The sequence below is a fragment of the Patiria miniata genome, unplaced genomic scaffold (assembly GCF_015706575.1).
Source record: "Patiria miniata isolate m_02_andy unplaced genomic scaffold, ASM1570657v1 HiC_scaffold_6, whole genome shotgun sequence".
Classification (NCBI taxonomy): Eukaryota; Metazoa; Echinodermata; class Asteroidea; order Valvatida; family Asterinidae; genus Patiria; species Patiria miniata.
In genome coordinates this window covers 14,137,292-14,160,900 of record NW_024037073.1, presented here as the reverse complement: position 1 = coordinate 14,160,900, position 23,609 = coordinate 14,137,292, and the positions used below count along the sequence as shown (strand labels likewise).

Genomic DNA, 23,609 nt, shown 5'->3' with positions numbered 1-23,609 from the left:
AAGGTTAGGGCCCTAAGCTCCATCAACCTCCCTCAATAGGGTACCTCCAAACGAATGTAACCTTTCATCCACCAGAAGGCATCCGGTCAAATAGTTTTCTTTACAAAATTAAAAAGAAGGACTCCGACATGTGTTTCTTTTGTAATGAAGAGCGTGAGAATGTGCTACAGTGAAAAGTCTAGTCCTTTGTTTTTGTGTTGTCTGTCTGCAGTGGCGTAGCCACGGGGGGCGTGGGGGGACCGCCCCCCCCCCCCATGAAACCTTGTCGCCCCCCCCCCCCCCAGTCGGTCCCCCCCCCCCTCCCCACTGAGATTTTGAGTTTCTAAAAAATTATCATTGATCTACATGACACCCCCCCCATGAAATGTTCCAGCCCCCCCAGCGCCAACCCCCCTCCCCTCCCCCCCCCCCCCCCCCCCCCCCCCCCCCCCCCCCCCCCACTGAAAAATTCCTGGCTACGCCACTGGCCCCGGTTGACCATGCACACCATGGCTCGAACCGTGGTGTGATCCGGTACACTCGCTGGCCCCGTCCAGCTGTTGCTTCCCCGTCACTGTAGCGGTCCGCTCCCGCTTCAGTCCGGCCGTCTCTGCGAAGCGATAGCTCGTACCGTGCCCACTCGGTTCAGCTAGAATCTTTGGCTTACAAGTTACTTGGTTCCCCCAGTTAGTGTTGTGAGACTCCGACACCGGTGTTGAAACCAAGGAAAAGCCTGACGTTGGAGGAATCCCCACAAATTTAAATTAACCAGTAAAGTCACTGTGTGAAAGCTCTGTTTCCCGCCAAATTCGTTATCATAGATAATAATGTTGATTCTAATATAAAGTTAATGAACTAATAGGGAATGCAACAATAATTTCAGGAATGAATTGCAGGGCAGCTCCGTCGCACAGCCTTTAACGTGTCACCACTTGAAACTTAGAACTGATAGACACATGGATTACAAGATACGAGAACTGTTCGATTGCCTCATTGATGTTCTCCGAAGTCACCGTGTTAAAATTAGAAAAAGTTTTAACTATGGAAGGTTGTGAATCTTTTCTTTCAAAACTAAGGGAGGAATGATTGCAGTCATTTTTATTTTATCGTCAATGTAAAATTGTGTCTTATTTCATTTTGTTCCCGGGTATTTCCTTGTTGTTTCTTTAGTGTGTGTATTTAATGTGAGTGTAGACCTATGTATGTCAACTAGGTTGTTTGTTTTTATGGTTTGCATTTTTCTCTCTGGGGAATGGGATTGCTTTTGTTTCTCGGTTTTGTTTTGTTTTGTTTGTAATAATCTTTTTAGCCCGTTTGTCATTCATTCCCGTTATTGAGTCTGGTTGTTTGTTTTATTTGTTTGTTTGTTTGTTGGGTTGTAAGAGTATTTATTTATTAGTTCGTTTTTATATTTTTGTATCTGTCTGGTTTGTCTAATGTTTCACTCTATGATTTTTTTGCTGAGTCTTGTCTCATCTCCCCGTCTTGTCTCGTCTCGTCATGTCTCGTCATGTCTCGTCTCGTGTGGTTTCGTATGATTTGTACAATGTACTTTTCAATAGTACATAAATTTTTATGAATGGAATTTTAAATCTGTTTTATTGGCAGGGGTTTGGATAATCGTCTGATGACAATTGGTTTTTTTTACTTTTACATATCCGTGGCAGCCTGTCCAAATTTTAGCTTTTATTTTATGTTTTAAGATTTAAAATAAAATAATTGAATCAAATAAATCAAATCAAGTTTCTTCAAGTCTTTATTACGCTGGAGATTTCCCGATCGCAGCACATATGAGAGGCAGCCCAAAAGGCGCGACCTAATCCGGCCAAATTACGATTTGTATACTAGTTTATCTGTAATAATAAAGAATTTTGGCCCCTGCACTTGAGGGTCTGTATTTGTAGAAGTGAAAGGTCCATGTCTAATTTGGATTTCTGAACAAAACATTTGAATGGAATCTATATTGATATGGAGTGGAAGGAATATGTTTGTTTGGTGTTTTTTTTTTCAAAATGGCGATGGGGTGAATATCGTTGGAGGGAAAAATCACCCAAATTTAGGTCAAACCCCCCCCCCAAAAGAAAAAGATTTCCAAAAAAGGTAAAGAGGATTAATTCAGCTTTCATTTGATGTATGTTTTGATCACCTGTGAGGGTTCAGAGTATGTTCCCCGATTTGTTTAAATTGGGGTATTTATGTTTGTGTACCATACTTTCCCACACATAAACTTTTCATCTGGAAGGCTCATGTCACATGAATGTCCCATTAAATTGTTTAGAAATTATGTTGAAAATAACATCTTCATGGATTCCCAGCACAACTCCTCACAATAAGCCCAGTGTTAACAATATTTCTCGTTGTGGGTCTGAAAATGAAAATTGTCGGTTTGTGTATTATGAATATGATCAAGTGAAATTATTTATGCAGTATTTTGCCCATTTCCCTCAAAATTGCATATTGTAATATTGTACATTTTTATCAATTTGCTAGAATATGTGATACCTCACCAACAAGTATCTTTTAACGAAACTCAATCAGAATATTTATCAATTTTTTTAAAACAAAAATTAGTTGTTTTGTTACTTGTTGGTGTCCCTGCCACACTGTACGATGGTGTAGCCGTGCGTTATACACGTGGGTTGTTTACTTTCGTTTTGACGGGGACTTTACTGAATAGAGTCTGGTGACTGTAGGCCTACATAGAAATTTCTTTGAATAAAAGTCGAATCGTTCATTCATGTGTACTTGTTATGCAAAGCAGGGGCAGTGGTTCAAGGATATCTATGTCGACTTGCAGAAAGTGTGCAAGAACGCGACTTGAATGCTTTTATGTGTTCACAATACAACGACGCTGTTTAGTTATTTCACTGTGTGACACAGTGAGAAATTTTGGAATCATAATGGCGTCAGCGATACTTGCTGGGGAGCTCTTGCGTACAACTTTCTGTACTTTGGTACTGTTGTCTCCAGGACAATTGTGTGTACGGTAACCCGATGTACCCAGATTTTTAAAGACGAAATTGCCGACCTGAAACTTGTTAGTGCCATATTTGGCAACTATATGTGCGTTATTAGTTTAATTAAACAAATGAACAGGTTAATTAAACATAGTACCATTGAAGGTACCTAAAAGTAAACATAACAGCATAGAAGACCGACAGACGAACATAAAATGTTACAAAATAAACATATTTGTCTGGATAATTTTTTAGGGCGTTACAGGCAAGTTAACACAAACTTGGTGTCAAATAGATCATGGGAGTTACTTTTCTTTGACTTTTCATACAAGTTTACATAAACTTTAACTGTATGACCTGCAGTGGCGTAGCCACGGGGGGCGTGGGGGGCTACAGCCCCCCCCCCCGAAACCTTGTCGCCCTCCCCCCCCCCCCCCCCCCCAGCAGGCGCGGTTCTAGAACCAATATTTTGGGGGGGGGGGGCTAGCACGGTGGATCCAGATTTTTTTTCAGGGAGGCGTGCTGAAATGTAGACCGGTTATTTTTTCCAGACACTTAGGCCTCCGAAAATCAATAGGTGGGGGGGGGGGGGGGGGGGGGGGGGGGGGGGGGGGGGGGGGGGGGGGACTCATGCCATATGAATGGGGAGCGCCAATAAAATCATAAAATCATTCACACTATAGCAAGGGCGGATCCAGAACACAATTTTTTGGGGGGGCCAAACAATTTTTGGTCCCCCAAAAAAAGTGGGTCCAAAAAATTACGGCGTGGAGTTCGGGGCCAGCTTAAGGGCCCCGAACAATTTTTGGATTCTAGATGCTCTGTGGTGCGATCTGAGGCAATTTCTGACCAGTTTAACCAATTGTTTTTGAAGAAAAGATGGTGGTGTTCTCATTGCCTGCCTTTATTGCGATGTCACATAAAAAAAAAAAATTGGTTTCGTGTTGTTGTTTTTTTTGGGGGGGGCCATGGCCCCCTTTGGCCCCCCCTCCTGGATCCGCCCTTGCACTATATTAACTAATGCACCCTTGTCACGGCTATTTCTTCTTTAGGGGGAGACCGTTCGCATGTACATCACAATCCTTCTTTTTGCTAATGCAATTTTTTTTTTACGGAATTTATTTTGGGGGCTAGACAAAATTTTTGGGGGGCTACAGCCCCCCCTAGCCCCCCCGTAGAACCGCGCCTGCCCCCCAGTCGCCCCCCCCCCCCACTGAGATTTTGAGTTTCTAAATTATCATTGATCTACATGACGCCCCCCCATGAAATGTTCCAGCCCCCCCCCCCCCCCCCCCAGCGCGCCCCCCCCCCCCCCTGAAAAATTCCTGGCTACGCCACTCTCTGTCTGTCGTCTGTTTTGGAGTATTCCAGAAAATGGATTTTGCTGATGTACTGGTTAATTTTTAAGTTTTATGCTCAATCTGTTGTATTTGTATGTTTTTATGTTGCATATTGAAAAAAAAGGCATCCAGTTAATGCAGCACCACACAAGGCCAAACAAAATTAAGACCGTCAATGAACCAGCGAGAGCGTTATAGAGATATGTATAAGACCTCCCCACCAAGATAAACGATCAAAGACCCCAGCAAATAGGAAGAGTTCCACAAATCATCCCTGTACTTAAACATTTCCTTAAGCCCGCCATACACATTTCCGATTTAAACGGTTCAACTATTGTGTTCTATATCTCGCATCCCCCTCCCCTTATCTCGCATCTCTCCTCGTGGGAGAGGGAATACTCGCAGGCAGGGGCCTTTTGCCTCGCGAGGCGAAAGAAAACAAACAGGGGAGAGATATTTGCCTAACGGCCTCATGAGGCGCAAAAAAACTCTGCAAAAATTCAGCGCACACGGGGATATTTTGTGAGCTACGTGCTGAGCAGACGGCCTCGAATGACTATTTGCTCAGCTCGTTGCTCTCACGTGTGCGGCGGGCTTTAAACAGGCCTAATCTTGAACATACACTAACCGTATTTCATTTCCGGCGATTACAGGAGAAAAAAAAACAGCTTAAAGTTTGGAACTGCACTTTGAAAAAATAACACGTACAATGAAACCCCACTTCAACACCCTGGGGTTTTTTAAAGTTAAATTGTGTTGGCTGTTCCCAAACCTATTCAGTTGGGCTTCACGCTTCGATGAAAACGAACAGCAAGTGTTTAATACAGTGCACTGCTTCAGTGAGAGATTTTGAAGTAACAGGCCTATGCAAAACAGTATAAAATAAAGTTCTATAGACACCGGTGATAAAGACGTTTCCACGGTAAGTACTGTATTTCTTTAGAGCCGATATATTAGTAACCCAAATTGACAATGATGACTGATTTATTTAACTTAGTGTAAATTTGCCAAAACACAGCAAAAAGACGACTGCATGTCCTTGAAAGTGTATAATAATTCTTGCATGGTATGAGGTATTCTTGACGACACACCGCGTCGTTTCTGAAGCGAAAACGAATTTTCAAAAGTTTTTTCTCCACTTCATGATGAACACGTATTGATTTTAACTGATGACGTCATCAAACCGGAAATATCGTGTACGTGTAAAACAAAAGGTACATGTTTGCAAATATACCTTTTTCTTTCAAAACAGAACAAATTGCTGTAAGTTTGAAAGACTTATTTCGTGATCCTGTTTATGTTCTGACAAAAATTTTCACAACTAAATGGGCAATGTCAATTGAAATAGTTGTGTGCCCAATCACTCTGTGTTTGTGACTATTGAGTTTAATTCCTTGCTATGAGTTTCAATGCACAATATTTTGTTGTATTGTTTATTTGTGTGTTAAATGAGGACTTAACATAAGAACATGTTCGAAGGAGCAGTTAAAAACGAGGGCCATTATCGGCGCCGATTAGGACCCTAGTTACATGGTTTTAAACCAAACGTCCATATTTACTCAAGGCCCCCCATTTCTTCATACCGAGGACAGACTAAATAACCACAAACACCCATTTATCCTTGAGTTCTCATAATGATAGTCACCAACCAACAATATATAAACCTACACACGGGCGGCATTCTGTTCAAGTTTCACAATAAAAGCTTATAGAAGCACACGGAGACACCATTGAGAGATTAAGGAAAGGCATTTGTCGGTCGGTCAGGTATGCCACAGAATCAAAGAAAACCAATGCCATTCCTGCCAGTAAGCGACCAAATATATCTACTACTTGCTTGGCACAATCTCAACAAAAATAGTTAGAGGTTGTAGAATTGAAGAATTGTATCATTCCCTTCTGTAAAACTTGTAAGGTTTTACTTATTCTTCCTCAACACGGACTTGGTACAAAAATAGTTTGAGTGTGTTATAGGCATAGAGCAGGGATTGCCTGACTACGTTCCATGGTCATTTGCCAATGAAAAAAAGCCATCAGGCCCTACAAAAATCGATTAAATATGGTAACTTCAACATCAGTTTCAGTTAAACACTGCTTTTACTATCTAAGTAAGGTGCCTATCTTCTTTATATAGAGAGCTGTGTAGTTCAGAAAATCTGGGTTTATACAACGTTTCAGATATTGTAAATAAAGGTGTATAATGAGACATACAGTTTTGTCATGAGGACAAACTTACAACACAACGAACGGTTGTGGTTTCGCTATTCTTGAGGTGTTAACCAATTCAACAACTGGTCTACAAACCAGCTGAATCGGTTGCAATCTTTAATTTTCCCATCTCAATCATTTAAACTAAATTGTAGGTGTTGTACTAAATAGTTAAAAAGTTATAGTTTTGGCTGCGGGATAGCAGCTCAACAACCCACCATGTCTCTCCGTTGGTTCGTAACAAACGTTGACATTGTCTATTGCTCGAACATATTATGACCGATTTCAACCAAACTTTGTCAAAAGTATCAGTACAGCCCAGTCACATGACCAAACAGGGGTCAAAGGTCATCATGGGGTTACTGGGCTCAAATCGCTGATTTTTTTTACACAAATTCGTTATCCATTTATACTCCTTGGTGGAGAGAGATAAGGTGGCTTGCCAAAGGACACAACACGTGACCAGAAGCTGGGTCACGAACCCTATATCACGAGGCAGCATTCCAAGCAAATATAAAATGAGAACTACAGAACATGAGTGTTTGTGTGTATAGTCTATCCCGGTATAAAATGGGAAAACGTGAGAGCAGAATATCAACGTGTAGTTTCAAACCCATCAGAGTCCTAGTTGCCAAAAATGACGGCCTCACCTTCGGGTCAGGTCATTAAAGGCGCTAGGCCCCTAACCGGCTATAAAGGTGCACACCAGTAAATAGACCTAAATCCATCCGCCGAGCTCTTGAATAAAGGTTACACTGGGGGGTGGGTATTATTTCACTTTTTTCCACTTTTTGATATTCTGCCCCCTTCAATATTTGTATTATATTCAATATATGTAGTAGCCTACTAGAAACAAGAATTAAACATTAAAAACAAAATGTGAAAAGTTTAACCACCCTGTACATGCCGCCAAAAGGATTTTGGCGAAGAGTGCCCTCTATGGCTAGTTGAACTGACATGTTCCCTGACTTATAATGTACTTAAGAAAGGCAAATTGTAAGGTACCAGACTATAAATATTAAAAACCATTTGTGCCATACAGGAGATCAGCTGTTCATATTTTGTGGACAAAGTCGACGGTTTCAAGTCAATAAAAGCAATAGATTTTGCAGTTCAATGATTACTCAAACATGCTACCTTATGTAAAGTTACTTTTTACTGGCCTATTCTTGCACTGACTGTGGAAAAGTTGTTATTTGGTCCATAAGTTGGGTGACTGTTTTTTACCCACTCACTTTCCCTGAGCATAGGACTATACCCTCCTAATTTGAAACTTGTATACAAGTACATTCGTATGACTGATGGACCTTTTCTTTGTGAAACACTGTTTATCTGGAGATTATCAATAATAACTTGAACACCTCCTTTTTTATTGTGATATCACCACTCGGTACAGGGTGATTAAGTTGCATTGTCGTGATTGTTAAAGTTTACAATTTGTGACCTCCACTTATTACTTTACCAATGTTGAAATCTGCCTTGCAGGAAACTTCATGGATATTTTGTTTCTTATTTGTAGTGAGATGGTCAGATAGGTACCTTGCATTAATTATATTTAGTGTTTCATCAGCCCAAGTCAACATGGTCAAAGCTTTAACTATTGATCGTGTCGAGTGAAGATAGCCAGGTTCCTTCCGAGAATACTCAGGTGTAATAATTTTACTCTATACCAGAAGTAATGTGCAGTGGAATTCTGCACAGGATGAACTCGAAGATAAACTAGAAGGCATGGGAGGACCATTCACATAATCAGACCAGGTTGGTGGATGTGTGGAAGGCTATAGGCCCTAGACTAGGCAAATCTGATGCTATATTTGGACAATATAACCTCCAAAGCAGACTCACTCGATGGATTATTTTCAACAGATCCATGGACATCTCTTCAAGTATTCAAATGCATTCAGCATGAATCACTGACCTCTGAATCATGAGCTCTTAATCATACCCTCTGCAATGACTTTTGAGTGAATAGAATATAATATTATCTACTTTTCCCTTTCAAATCAGCATGTGAACTTGTTTAACATTTGGACTAATACTAGCCAAGTTATGTGCAAGCTGGGAAAAACGGGAAAATTCAACAAATCGCAAACAATTAAAAGTGCCGTCCTTACCTTTTGGCAATTTTCAAAGGCCCATTTAATTTCAGGAACATGTTTTTCAACTTTTGTGTTTGTAATTATTGTTTTGGTATGTGATGAAAACATCTTGTTTTCAGGCATAACAAAAATAAGTAGACCTACTTATAACTGCATTCCACATACAAACCTGCATGGGCATGTGTTTTAAACCTAAGATTTTAACTTTTTAAAAGTCAGAATTTGTAATGGCAATATGGTTAAAGTAGTAATGACATACATGAAATACACTGCAGATGTGAAACAAAAGGATTAACTAAACAAAAAATAAGGGAAGTTTCTTTATTTCCTCTGTTTTACTAAGTTATTTCTAGGCTAGACCAGTGTGGAAGAATATAGACTGGAGCCGAAAAAGGTTACATATATATTTTGTGTACAAGGAGACGGGGTACTATACCATATTTTCAAATGACACTTTGAGGGCCATGTACAGGGGGTTAACGGTCTCAAATAATTTTTTTAAGTATTTTTCCCTTGATTCTCATGAATCACTACATATTTTGAGGGGGGCAGCTAAAAAAGTATGGGCTAATACCCACCCCTAGTTATACCCTGAAAATATTCTATATTAGAGAGTTCTGAGAGCCATTAAATTGGGGAATTGAAGAGATATTGCAATCAACCTCTGGCCCGAACTTGGGGCTTCCAATTCTGAGCATTTTGGACAGTGTTGGAGGTCTCGAGGCCGGCCTCGGCCTCGAGGCCGGCCTCGAGGCCGATTTTTGAGGCCTTGGCCTCGGCCTTGGCCTTGGGACGTTGATGCCTCGGCCTCGGCCTTGGCCTCGGGGCTTTCCGGCCTCGTGAAACTGGTCGAGGCCGGCTCGAGGCCGCCCAATTTCCACCAATTCAAATGCGTTTTCGGTTTCAAATTATTTTATATTTTATTACCATATTAAAACTTCCGAAAAGCTGCAGTAATGGGTTCCCTTTGTATTTCCCCTCCGTGTTAAACTAAATGAAAAATACGTGCAGCACGCACGCACGAATGAATGAACTGGAAAAGTTGAAGTGCCTCCCATCACGGCCCGCCGGCCTACAGTCGTACTATGTAATGTACATACATGTACATGTACACCATTGCGTGCGTCACTTATGAGTCTTTTAGTCCTCGGCGAACCGGCGAGTCTACTCCTTGCTAGACTGGCTTCTGGTCCACCATGCCGTACCCATAGACCGTCACTGCTGTTTCATTGCACCATGCATCGCACATACTCACTGCATCATCTTCTTGCCATAGAACCAGTCTAACTCCCGCTTTGGACTGGTTTCCCCTCCACGGTGTGCCTGAACGTGTGTTAATGGCAATGGATACAGGGAACCTTCGCTGTACTGTGGATGTGTGCGCGTGCGCGTACATGTACATTCGCACGTGCATGACGTGTGAAGTACTTACACTTTTAGTCACTCTGATTAGTCGCTTTGCTAACAAAACATTGAGAATCGTTCAAAATGTCTTCAAATTCCCGGATCATCCATTTCGGGTTTGTCGACCACGAAGAATATGAAGAAAAGGGGAAAAGGAAACATAGAGCCTCCTGCAAGTTTTGCAAGGGAAAGGCTCCAAAACTCAGCGAGTTCTGTGGCACAACATCAAATTTTACAAGGCACCTTCAACGTGTTCACAAAGCAAAGTAAGTGTGTACTTTACGTTCACAATCACAGGTTGTCTTGTTGTTTTGTCTCCTTGTTTTTGCCTAATCCTAGCTGTCATTTTAAAATTTGTTTGATCTGAAATACGTTAGAAAAGTCGGAGTTGAGATCGACGTTGTTGACACGTTTGCCGCTGAGTGCGCGTCAGAAAATGGCACAGCGACAACGTGATTTTCCGAATTGCTGCCTCTGGCGTGTACGCACGGTAGCCGGCCAACATTGCCGCCGTGCACGGTAACTTTACACGTGCAGCAGTGTAGCATGGTCGGTGTGTCAGTGTCAGTGTGTTGGTCGTTTTTCTGTCATGTTCACCAAAGTTTTTGAGTATCATAATTTCAGGATAAAATATTTGTCCCCATACAATTACAAAAACACTTTGAATATTTTCTATTATTAATTAGGCTACTTAAAGAAATTCTGGTAAGGTGATTGTTGTTTTGTCTTTTTCTTACTTTTTTTTTGGGGGGGGAGGGAGTAAAAGAAAATTACATGTGACTTCTATGGCAGGTTCATTCGTTTTAAATGCTTCTTTTTCTTCAGTTGTGCTGTTCAAATAAAGTTTAAAAGGCAAACATTTAATTAATTTATTATGGTGCAATGGTTCAGCTGCTAGTTTTAAGTGGTAAAATGAAAGCCTTGGTTTGCATTTGTAGGGCTTCAAAGTCAGAGTGTTATTGATAGGAGATAAGCCTAACATTTCAACTTGAATTTTTTTTTTTTTTTTCATTCTTCAGGTGGGAGGAATATTTGAAGGGAAAAACAACAATCAACAGCTCTCAGCAGGATCTCAAGGGATTTTTTCATCCCACTGCTGGATCTTCAACTGATGGAGAGGCTGTGCCAATGAAGTACAAGCAGACTAGTCAACGGCAGAAGCTGATCTCCGCAGAAATAGTGAAGTTCATAGTAGGATCCAGCCTTCCACTGTCCATTGTTGAGGACAAACATTTCAGGAGCCTTTTGCAAGTTTTGGATCCAAGGTACTTGAAATGTCCTTTTTGTTTTGTTTTGTTCAGTCTTTGATTTTGGCTCGCCTAATTATAATACAACTAAATAGCACCTTACATTTTAGCATCAAAATATAAACATGTATTTACATAAAAATTTAAACATGTATTTAAAGCTACAGAAAAAAAATCATACTAAAATCCAAGAAAAACAATTCAGAAACTGGACTACAGAATGATTAAAAACTGTTAAAAAAAAAAATAATAATAATAAAATAAACTTTTTTATGCAGTGATACAGTCTGCAGTGATAATAAAAGTACACATAACACACAATTGTACTATAATAACAATTGGAACTGAAATAACTTAAGGAGCATTGATTATACTGTGCTGATCACTGTATCATAGAATGTCATAGGCATGTTGCAATGTATCATTAAAAGGTTTTTTTTTTTAAGTTTTGATATATTTTTATTGGTAATAGGTATCAGCCCATGGCCAGATCAACGTTGACAAGTAAGGCACTTCCCCAGTTGAGAGCTGAAGGTAACAAGAAAGTCATGGACTTGCTATCCCAACACAACAGTATCTCTCTGACAACTGACATCTGGACTGATAGGACCATGCACAGCTACTTGGGTGTAACAGCACACACCATGGGAACAAACCCCAAAACTAGGAGCTATGGGTTGTTATCTGTTCTTCTGGTCTGCCAGCACTTCCGTGGGAGGCACACAGGGGAAAGAATCGCTCAAGCCTTTGACAGCATTGTTGAAGACTACAATATAGGAGCAAAGGTTGGTTAAGGCTGTTTTGTTATGGTTTCGGCTGTCAAAAGAGATAAATGCATCAGCTGAAGCATTGATTTTTTTGTTATAATATTATTTTGCTGTTTCAGGTAGACTTCATCGTCACGGACAACGCAGCAAATATGAAAAAGGCGTTCAAAGTGAAGTTTCCAACAGAGGACAATGAAGAGGCATCTGTGGATGAAGAAGAGGTCGAGGAAGTTGAGGATGAGACAGTTTGGGAGGAGCTGGACGATGAGGATGATGCTCATGTTGACTCCGTACTAAGACTGAGCTCCAAGCAGAGGATACCTTGCTTTGCCCATACTCTTCAACTTGTTGTCAATGATGGGTTGAAAGACATGAAGTGTGTCAGCCGAGCGATTGCCAAGGTCACAAAGATCTCCACTCTCTTACACAAGAGTAACATTTTCAAAGAAAGGTGAGTATTAAAGTTTTCAGAGTTCTTGATCCAAATTCTCCCATTGTCCTGTGTATAGTTAGTTAATGAATGGTTGGAATTTAAAATGTCCGTCTTATTTTTAGGTTTGAAAATAAGTTTGGGGTTGGTCGTACCATACCTGCAGCAGTGGCTACTCGCTGGAACTCACAATACCACCAACTTCGCTCACTCTTGAGAATAGAAGGAATGGACTGCAAGGCATTGGCTGAGGTGTGCGAACCACCAGAGTTTTCAAATGCTCTACTGACACGTAATGAGTTGGGGCAAGTTACTGAGCTGTGTAAAATCCTGGAGCCGTTTGCTGAAGCAACCAACTTAACGCAGGGTAAGTTTCGTGGCAAAAACACTTAAGAATCATCCAATAAATATACATTTTGTAAATTAAGCATAGTCTCTCAGCCATTTAATTGATATAAATAAGGTCAAAATCAGTTATTTGTGTTCATTTTGTTTTTGTTTTACAGGGGATAAAAGCGCCACAATAACCCAAGTGGTTCCTGTTGTCCTTGACATCAACAGCCATCTCAGCAAGTGGAAGGATGATGCAAGGGTCTGTAAGACACTTGTCACAGCTCTCCACAAATCGTTGCAGAAGCGATTTAGAGGGATCTTCATCAACTGTGGCATGGACACCGAACCAGGCAGCGGGAGTCATCAAGAGCCATTCATTGAAAAGATTTATCTTGTAGGTGCTGTCTTGGATCCTCAGTACATGCTGCACTGGGTAGATGCGGATGTGGTGTTCACCGGGAGCCCAGAAAATGCCAAAAACAAGCTGAAGGATACTCTGAAAGGTATGTTGAGTTTGTGATCAAGAGCAAAAGAGCAAAGTTTGAGCGGAGATCCAATAAGTTCAAAACTTTTCCAGTAAATTTAATTTCAAATATCCATGTTTGAGGACGGTTAAAAACAGTAATGGAAGGAGATTTTTTGTTCAAAAGATTTAATGTACCAATTCAATTCTCAAAAATAACTAATCTTAAACTGAACACATTGTGGCACTGTTGTATGGACTCAAATGGGGAAAAGAATATCATAACAACAGCATTAAAAATGTATAATGTCAAAAACACTAATTTTGCTAATGAAAAAAGTGATCCCTCAAAATATGTACTGACAAGTTTAAACACTCATTAATATTAGACGACACAAAAATATTACTGGAGTTATCATTTACAGAAAAACGAGAAAAATCTGTAATGTTTTTTTGTTCACAAACCTGCTATGATGTTGCAGTTTTGCCTTGGATGACATTACAGTCTAGATATGCCAAACTCAATTTGCATATAAACACAACATTCAGAAAAGGGTTAAAAAAACCACCCCAAATTAGGCAGTGAAAAGGAGATTTTTTTGTCAGTTTGAGTACAGGGTCGTTTCAAGTCTTTAAAATCTTATTTCATGTGCCATTTCAATAAACTTGTTCAATATATTTTTCTTGATTGATGTATTCTTTTTTATATTAAAGAGATGGTCATAACTGAGGCAGAGAGGTTTGTATCCAATGCAGAAGAAGCTGCATCCCTCAGCCACACCAGTAGTGAGGAGGAAGACATCCCTGCAAAGGTGCCCCGTTTGTTGGCCAAATACAAGACAATCAGGAGTCGCACAAAGAGTGGGGAGAAGGACAGTGTGAGAATTCAGCTCGAGAAATACATTCGGGATGAAGAGCGACATGGACTGGATGCTGTTACGTTTTGGCAGGACAGTGGTGAAGGAAAAAATAAGTACCCATCACTGCATGCTCTTGCCAAGAACATTCTGTGTGTGCCAGCCAGCAGTGCTCCAGTAGAGCGCATTTTTAGCAGAGGGGGGCTAATAATGAGACCCCATCGGGCAAGGCTAACCCCACAGATGCTGGAGACCCTAATGTTCCTAAAATGCAATGAACATGTACTTTGAGGACTGTAAGATGCATCATGATAAGCCAGTAAGCCAAAACAGCCAGATTTCACTCTTGCTTTCTTGTATAATAAAATCATTTTAACCATCACCTTCGTGTAAACTTGTGTGTGTTTTTTTTTACATGTGTGTACATAATATAACCGGCCTCGGCCTCGGCCTCGGCCTCGGACACTGTGGCCTTGGCCTTGGCCTCGGCCTTGAAGGCTGTGACTCGGCCTTGGCCTCGGCCTCGAAGACCCATGACTCGGACTCGGCCTTGGCCTCGGAGGTTGTGGCCTCGACTACAACACTGCACTGATTTTGGATGCATTAATTTGGGCTCGAAAGTGGCGCTATCTTGCCATGTTGTAGGGGGATCGTTTTTCAAGATGTCTACTTTTCCGCTTTGGGAAAAATAGGGGTCGTCTTCTTTGGGTGAGAATATCTGGAAAAGTCAATGGTCAACCCACCAACAAATGAAAAGAAAATGAAAGATGCCAAGTTGATCATCATTTGTCTGTACAGCTTAAATACCTGTGAGAGTTCCGAGTATTTTTAAAACAATTTTGAATTATGATCATTTAGCACTAGTGTCTATGGGAATTTAATACAGGGTTGCACCCATAACTGCTCCTTTGTAATGCTACAGATATTCTAATGCATGGCGTTTTTAACGCCCGGGGCAACAGCATGTACCGATATGGCTTTTTTAATGCCCGAGGGGTGCACAGTTTATACGCCAGAGGGCTATTAAAACGACGTATCCCACATCACAGCAGTCCACAATATTGTTTTGTTATATCGTTACAGTATTAAGTCAAAAAGGTTATGGTTTTAAACTTCATTTCTTCGAAATGAATGAATTCACTGCAGTGTAACCTTAGCTGTGAGCTTTCCTGCTCGACATGAGATAATGAGGTTGCAGTTCTCTGGTGCGAGGCTCTCCTCTCGGGCCGCGGCCCTGCACGCATCCCTCACGCAGGCGCAATTATATACACCGCGGTGTATATGAGGTAATTATATGCAACGCAGTGAATAATATGAAATCGTTTTTTATAGACTGGACGTGCCGTTCTATATCAATTCAATTACAGTATATCAGACACGATATAACATTTATTTCTTCTTAAAAACTTAAGAAGAAAACAATACAATATGTATATTGAAACTCGAAGTATTTAGGTTTTGGAAATGGTTTAGACTCTGTCACGAGTTACAGTTTACTATACACCTCCTATTGGTATGTTGTTTTTTTTTTCATTCGCTTCATGAATTATTTCGCAAGAGACAACGCGATAAACATCCTATACAAAATGATTCCAGGATGTATGCACACGCAATTAAAATAATGACAGGTAAAGGTCATTTCTTTCTGCCATTTGAAGAATTAACGACACTGAAATACATATTCTAAATCAAATAAAATGAGGATAATGGTTGTTCACAATTGTAAATTACATATCGGTCATAAAATACCTAATACTAATCTAAATTGCTGTAGCCTCACAGAAGATATTTAAAAAAAAAAATCTGAGTAATTATGGAATAACTAATTTACGACTTCCAACTGCTTCCGGACCGACAATCGTTTAGTCGGATCTTAGACGAAAATGGAAACCCAAACGATGTTGTTTTCAGAAGATCAAAGACGCCAAAAATAGTTTGAAAAAAATACAGATTTTCTTCGTTCAACTGAAACATTCGTGTTGAAAATTCATGGAGAAAACTTCCAATCCAGCTAAAAAAAATCATTGCCAAATGTATTATTCATGGAAGTCAACCAATGTGTGGCCTTGTGAGGCATAACGGCATCGACTCACTTTTATGCAACCACAATTGTCAGAAGCCTTTCTCATGAGCGTGTATTGGTCGCCCTGTGTTTGCTATAGGCCTACTTAAAAGGTAAAGTATATCATTTGTAATTTGTGCATTTTTGTTTTCGTTTCAAGCAACTAAAGTGCTCAAAACCTAAAAATAAACAGGGAGCTTAACAACTAACCTGATCAAGTTTTAGCTCAGAGAAAGCGATATTCTAGGATCTTGATTCCAATTTAAAAGTTGCCGGGTCATGTTTTGAATTGACCTATCGCCATTTGCGAGTTTGCCTAACCCCTTGGACAACCCTATGGAATTTTTGTACACTAAATTTTGTTTGTCTCAAATTTTGCGCGTTCCGCATCCATTCATATATCATGCATAGATATAGTATACAAATAATTAGTGTTTATGGGTGCAATGGTGAGAATATTTTCATGAGTTCAAAGATTGAATGTTCCTTCTTTCAACGAATGAAAATATTCTCACCATTGCACGAATGCAAACCATTCATTATTTGTTTTACGTAACATCCAAGTAGATCTTTGTCATTTGATTGGAGGATACAACTTTAAGAACAAACAAACTCTCAAAATTGTCATAATCCACTACCTTTTTCAACTTGTTCAATGCTAGCAACTTCAAAGGCAGGTTTTGTACTGCTATAATTACGCATGATACGGTCTAATTAGCGCAAAGATCGTAGCGCCCTGCCGTTGCGCGTCTATAGCGTGCGCGCGGCGTGCAATAAATCAAAGGAATGGGACGAAAATGGACGGTTAATGGAACCAAAAATGCACGGCCGTGCAATGGTTCGATTAATGAACGCCGCGTGACCTGCAATCCTCCAATCAAATGCCAAGGATTTACTTGAGTGTTATATAAAACTTTTTATTCTATATCTATGATAGATCATGCAACTGGACAATATTTCACAAGCTGCGTTGACGCGATTCTAAGGCGATTCTACCGCGATAGGTCAATAATATTGCGCCATAAATCAGCGTCCGGTGTAGCGTGAATATCCGACTCCATGAAATGTGGACTCATTGGTAGTAGTGCGCACGCGTGAGTACGATACTATGCTATTTTTAGGATCGTTTGGGGAGAGTGACCTGTCACTTGCGAGGGATTAACCAATAAAAAGGAAAAAGGGGTCCGATTTTCATAGGAGTCGGATTTTCATGTGACACCGGGACACGTTCTCATTCAGCGGATTGCACCTATATGCGCCATGTCATGCACTGAACCGACGTAATATAGCAACCGCGCGCGCACGGTTCGTCGTATCAACGCTTGCGCACATCCATTCACGGCTTTGCCAAAGTGCTTTCGGAAATTTCAAAAAAAAAAGGAAGTCTTTGGAAATGCCCTCTTTTATTGTTTTCTTGAAAATGACAGTATGCCAGAAAGAATAATTTCACAGGGAGTTTAGTGCCATTATTATTTTAAACCAAGTTGGCCTGTGCAGGCAACAATGATTTCGTCAATTACTTTTTGGATAGCTGCAAATGATATACTCTACCTTAAAGACGTTGTACCAACATAATGCATTTACCTATGAAAAAATATATAACTTTTTAACTAATTAACATAACATCTAAAATTCAGGAAAAATGATCAAAGTGGGAAAATTAAAAGATTGCAACTGATTCAGCTGGTTTGTAGACCAGCAGGTGAATTGGTTAAAACCTCACGAAAAGGGAAACCACAACTTTTTGTTGGGTTGTCAGTTTATCCACCTGAAAACAACTGTCTGTCTGTCTCATACACACTTTTAAAATATCTTAAACTGACATCCACTATAAAAAGATTTAATACAGTGTTTAAGTGAAGGTGGTGTTGATGTTTCCAATATTTTTTTAGAGGGCCTGGTGTTTCGGTATTAATCAGACCCTGTTCAGAGGCAAATGACAGTGAAACAATCAGGCCATCTACTTTTTTTATTTGTATATTTCAGATCAATCTAGTCAGTTTGTAGCAATTTAATCATTTTCGATTTTTAAATCGCGCAGTTTTAGAGCTGCGTCAACGTCGGCAGCAGCAAGTGAAGTGACTGTAATAGATGTTGCAGACGGCTGGACAGACTCATTCATCAACCTTTGATAAATTTTATATTATTTTGAAAGCTTTTATTGTGAAACTATGGAGGTTCATCCATTGTGAAACGTAACAAAAAACTCAGTGGCCCTGGTAAGCATAGTCTGCAACTTTGCGGCGTATGCCAGTTTGTACCAGCTGCCTTTTACGAGTGCCCTTTTGAAATTTCGTGCGAACGTCGGCATTTGTGCCGCCCTGCAAAAAATATGTCTGCATTCCAGCATGAATGTGCGAGTGCCCTTTTCCCGACCCCCCCCCCCTAAAAAAAAAAACCTTGCTCAGGCCAAAACAAAAAGTCTCCGGTTTCTGGTATGGAGCTTGCCCAAAAAGTGGTGCGGCGACGCGGCTTTTTTTTTTTTACCTGATTTTTTGCTTCAAATGTCGGCTGATGACTGCAAATGGTGCCCAACTAAACTTAGTGGAGTCCAGAGAGGCCACATAAAGCTTACTTTCGACCATAACCCAATCTAAAAACACGTTAAAATTGTGCAGCAGCAGGATTCCAGTCAAACCAGTGAGTTTGGCGGTTTTGAGACATCATCTTTCATTGAAAAAAAAACGTTTTCATTTTGCCGACGCGCGCGCATACCAGAAACCGGAGACTTTTTTGTTGTTGGCCTAAGCCACTAGTCTTGGTTCCATTAGGCCAAAAAAAAAAGTCTCCGGTTTCTGGTATGCGCGCGCGTCGCCGTAGCCATGCGCGTCGGCAAAATGAAAACGTTTTTTTTTCAATAAAAGATGATGTCTCAAAACCGCCAAACTCACTGGTTTGACTGGAATTCTGCTGCTGCACAATTTTAACGTGTTTTTAGATGGGGTTATGATCGAGAATAAGCTTTATGTGGCCTCTCTGGACTCCCATATATTTGCACTAAGTTTAGTCGGGCACCATTTGCAGTCATCAGCCGACATTTGAAGCCAAAAAAAAAAAAAAAAGGTAAAAAAAAAAAAAAAGCCGCGTCGCCGCACCACTTTTGGGGCAAGCTCCATACCAGAAACCGGAGACTTTTTTTTGGGGGGGGGGGCCTTATAGGCGACCATTTTTATTTAGGTCAGACCACATCTGCAACCCGTGCATCCCACAATGGGAATTTGTTTGCAGTATAGGCCTTTTCAAGAATATCACGTAGGCCTAATTCATATTTCAGTCGCACACTCTCTCGCCCTGCTATTGAACGTTTTACGAATACCTGCCATGACTTCACAAATTCGCGTTTACATTCTTAGTCATTCTGACTCTTCCTCTAAGGTTTTGTCTCGTGTCCACAGTCTTCCATTTCTTGTATCTTAACGACAGGTCTGAGTTGCGACGATGGAAAGTTTGCACGGTTACGTACGCCTGTGGGTGATAGTGGTTGGTGCAAGCACAGCTTTCTGGCCTGATGTTGTCATTGGAATCGAAGGCATCGTCATCAATGAATTCCAAGTACAAGGCCCGTCACAGTACGTCGAGCTGTACGATGGCGGAGTTGGCAGTACGCTACTGGATGGCCTGGCATTGGTCCTTTACTCTGGAGCTTCTGAAGCTGTTTACAGCCAACCTCTGGTGCTTGACAGCATCCAGACTAGTCAGACGGGATACTGCCTCATATCGTTTGGGCCCCCGTTACCCAGTGCCGATGTTAATTCCTCAACAGTCCTGCTATCGGCCGGTTTAAATGCAATAGCGTTGTATGACCAGTCCGGTGGGAGAATTATACAGGCTGGATCAGCAGTAACGGATGTGGATTTGGTTGATGCGGTGGTGTACGGCAACTCCACAAATCCACAAGACAGCAGGTTGGTGAGTGTGTTGTCCCAGGGCCAATATCCCCTTCAGAAGAGCGGACCTTCCATTGGTAATCAAGACACTTCTCTCGGTCGTTGCAGAGGGTGGAGGCAAGTCATGCATTCGTCGTTTCGTACAGGAAACCTGACCCCAGGCAGCGACAACGACTGTGTTCTGCCGTCGCTTGTTCTCAACGAGCTGAATCCGACCACTAGTGAGTCTGGGGCCCAGTTTATCGAGATCTTTGACGGTGGACTGGGGTTCCAGACCACTGATGGTATTATGTTAGTCGCGTACGCTGGAAACCGTCTTGGAGACAGCGTCCATGTATCTGTGGATCTCACTGGTTACGTGACCGACGAAAATGGCTTTCTGGTTGTCACCGCCAATGATACTAACTTCGGAGATGTTACCAGCCCAACGCTTAATAGACCGAAAGTGTTCATTCCGAGAAAAGCGACGGGTATTGCACTGCATTTAGGAGCACCAAAGCGTTTTGCACAGGGCAAACCAATTACAGATTACCACCTGATCGACGCAATCGTGTATCAGCTTGACGGGGGTACCGTTGACCACGCATTGCTAGACGTATTGACACCAGGACAGGATACCGTTGTTGATCAGGACTCGACGGATGATCAGGATTACTCTATTAGTCGCTGCTACTGTTGTTCAACTCGTAACGTTTCAGCATTTGGCAGGGCACCAATAAGTCCAGGTGCTATCAATCGAATGTGCAGTATCGGTAATCGCACCATCCTCGAAACACCACCCAATGCCGTCAGAATCAACGAAGTCCACATCGGCACATCGGGTTCGACCGATGGAGACTTTGTGGAAATCTACGACGAGGGATATGGGCTGACTGCCTTGGCTGGCAAAGTGTTAGTGGTGTTCATCGGTACTGAGGAAGGCGGAAGGTAAGATTATGTCCTTTAAATGCTGCTTTAAAAGGAGAGATTCAGTATTTTAACTGAACTAATGTACGTTTTTATGCATACTATAGCGGGATGCCACGCGAAGTGCGGCACCCGCTAGCTGGGTCGGGTCGTAAAGTTTGTATTGTTTCAAGAATTTAAAAAGTTGTAAGTGGAAAAGAATATTTAAAGTTAAAGGGAAAATACAACATTTGCAAACAACGAAAAATGAAACTATCAAGTTTTTACGAAATACCTTACTAGGATGTTGGTAAACGACAGTCTAAAGCATCCTGTAACATTATGGCACCTGGTGTGAAGTCATTTTCAAGAAAATGGTATTTTTGTATACATTTTCAACAGTGGTCGGCCGACCACCGTTGAAAATAGTTAGTACCGCTCAAAATTTACCTTTTTTTTCAGTCCAAATTTTGTTTGCTATTGGCTATATGTTCATGAACGGGTGCAGGCCAGCTAGACTGGTTCCCTTACCTTACAATTTTCCGGCATCTATGCATTGATCCATTTTATCTTTAGTTGAGTCAGGGAACCAGACTACTTGACCATTTTTGTTTTTCTTGGTTTTTTCAGCATTTTCGAACACAAAACTTGAAACATGCCAGTGTAACAATATTTGATCTATTATAGAAACTCCTCAAAACTCCTGAAAATTACAGCAAAAGCCAATGATGTACATTCCCTTTAAGATTTGAAAACATCTTACGTGAACAAAAGCCTAGATATTTTGTGGAAAACAATTTGAAATAGGCAATGAACGCTGTAATGTAAATGTAACGCTGCGTCGGGCTGATGTAAATCAATATCAGGTTTCCCCTCCACCGACGTAGAAATATTCTAAGTGTGTTTACCGCCCGAGTGAAAGTTGAGAAAGATCACTCAGGTGGAACTTGAACCCACGACCTCGTGCTTTCTAGTGCATACGTCTCCGAGCTTGCGGGGTTGGTTGGCTGGTTCGAATCTGATGTACATGTAGCAGCGGGTCCAGCAATTAAACTTTTCATAAGATGGAATTTTGCGTCGGGGTGATGTAAATCAATATCTTGTTTTGACCCTTCACCGACGTGTAAACACTGTATACTCAGTTTGTTACCGCCCGAGTGAAAGTTGGAAAAAAATTACTCGGGTGGGACTCGAACCCACGACATCCTCTTTTCTAGTGCAGGCATCGTTCGAAGAGGTTGAAAAGTCACTAATTGATGCTCTTGCGCAGGCGTAACTCCTTACTACGCAGCCAATCATCTTCAGGCTAATGCTGAAAAAAAAATAATAAGTGTCTTCCATCTTAAGAATAGAGATGCCCATCGACAACTGAGGGTCAGATGGTATGGGAAATGGCTGACACACACCCATAAGCCGATCTAGGTGTCACACTAGCTCGTTCCCTCACCTACAAGGACCACATTGCCAAGACAAAGGCAAAAGTTGGAGCCAGGAATAGCATTCTGAAGAAACTGGCTAACACCAATGAGAACAGATGCCAGAACTATTCGTACTACAGCTCCTTGCTCTATCTTTCTCTACTGCTGAGTACGCGTCCCCTGTCTGGAGTAGGTCGTCCCATGCTGCAAAGATTAACCCAGTCTTGACCCAGTCTTGACTGCCTGTAGAGCTACCTCCGGATGTCTAAGACCAACAAGAGTAGATATACTTGTTGTGTGGTATCGCTCCCCCACACATCAGACGAGTGGTACATGGTCTCATCACAGATGGAGAAAAACAAACACGAAAAAGACCCTCTCTGTCCTCTCTTCCATAAACCAGCCAAAAAGAGACTCAAATCAAGAAACAGTTTCCTCCTCTCAGTTGAACCCCTCGATGGCACTAGCGCCCATAACAGAAGGATGTCCCAGCGGTCCAATCGTCTTCAAGCAATGCCACACAAGCTTCCCTTCAGTCCCAAGGAATCTCTACCATCAGGTTCGAGTGAGGCATGGCCAATCTGGTCATGTCTAAATCGCCTCAGGACAGGGACTGGACGATGCAAAGTTCTTATGAAGAAATGGGGATATAATGAGGACGGACAAACTGTGTGCGACTGTGGTGAGGAACAGACAATGGAACGCCTGCCGGTCTGCCCCACCTGCCAGAACCCTGTACTCCTGAAGATGTGGAAGGATTCAACCCCCGGGCTAGATCCCGTGCGTCCTGCATTGGACGGTTATAGTGTAGTTGCCCGAGAAGTACAAGTGCAGGCATTCTAATTACGAACGCATGCGCCTAAATGGCCCATTGAAAATGTACAAATTTGTCCAGGATTTGTCACTTTTTTCTTAACGCCAAAAAGTAATTCCGATGGCGATATAAGGGAATTTTTCGAAAGAAAAAAAGCTACAAATGACTGGAATGTTTAGACCCCTGTATATTTTCAATGGACCGCTTTAGCCTTTTTTTTTTTGCCGCCGAGCCCATTTATGCGCATGCGTGCATAATTAGTTATTCATTAGTAAAAAATATCCAAAGCAATTGCTCCATAATGGTCTGTGAAGCTCGATTTTCCAGTAAAAGATTACCGTACGTGCATTTACAATAGGCCAGATTGGTGTTTAAACATGCGCCCAGTGCGTTCGTCGTTATTTCACAAGTTTCTTTAATCAGGACAAACAATCCGCGTTCGTAAAAGTATATAGGGCA

At 41.4% G+C, this 23,609-nt stretch overlaps 1 protein-coding gene across 3 annotated transcripts in view; it reads left to right on the top strand.

Moving 5' to 3' along the window:
- The first annotated feature begins 4,952 nt into the window (after positions 1 to 4,952).
- LOC119743169 overlaps positions 4,953 to 23,609 on the top strand; it is a 39,381-nt gene continuing 20,724 nt past the window's right edge. The window contains exons 1-2 of one of the 3 annotated variants that reach the window (XM_038219540.1): positions 4,953 to 5,198; positions 19,570 to 20,960. In XM_038219540.1, the coding sequence (XP_038075468.1) occupies positions 19,585 to 20,960 (1,376 nt within the window). In that variant the 5' untranslated portion in view covers positions 4,953 to 5,198; positions 19,570 to 19,584. Of the gene's footprint in view, positions 5,199 to 16,042; positions 16,260 to 19,569; positions 20,961 to 23,609 lie in introns of those variants that run through there. The other 2 variants (XM_038219537.1, XM_038219538.1) reach the window with 2 other exon arrangements.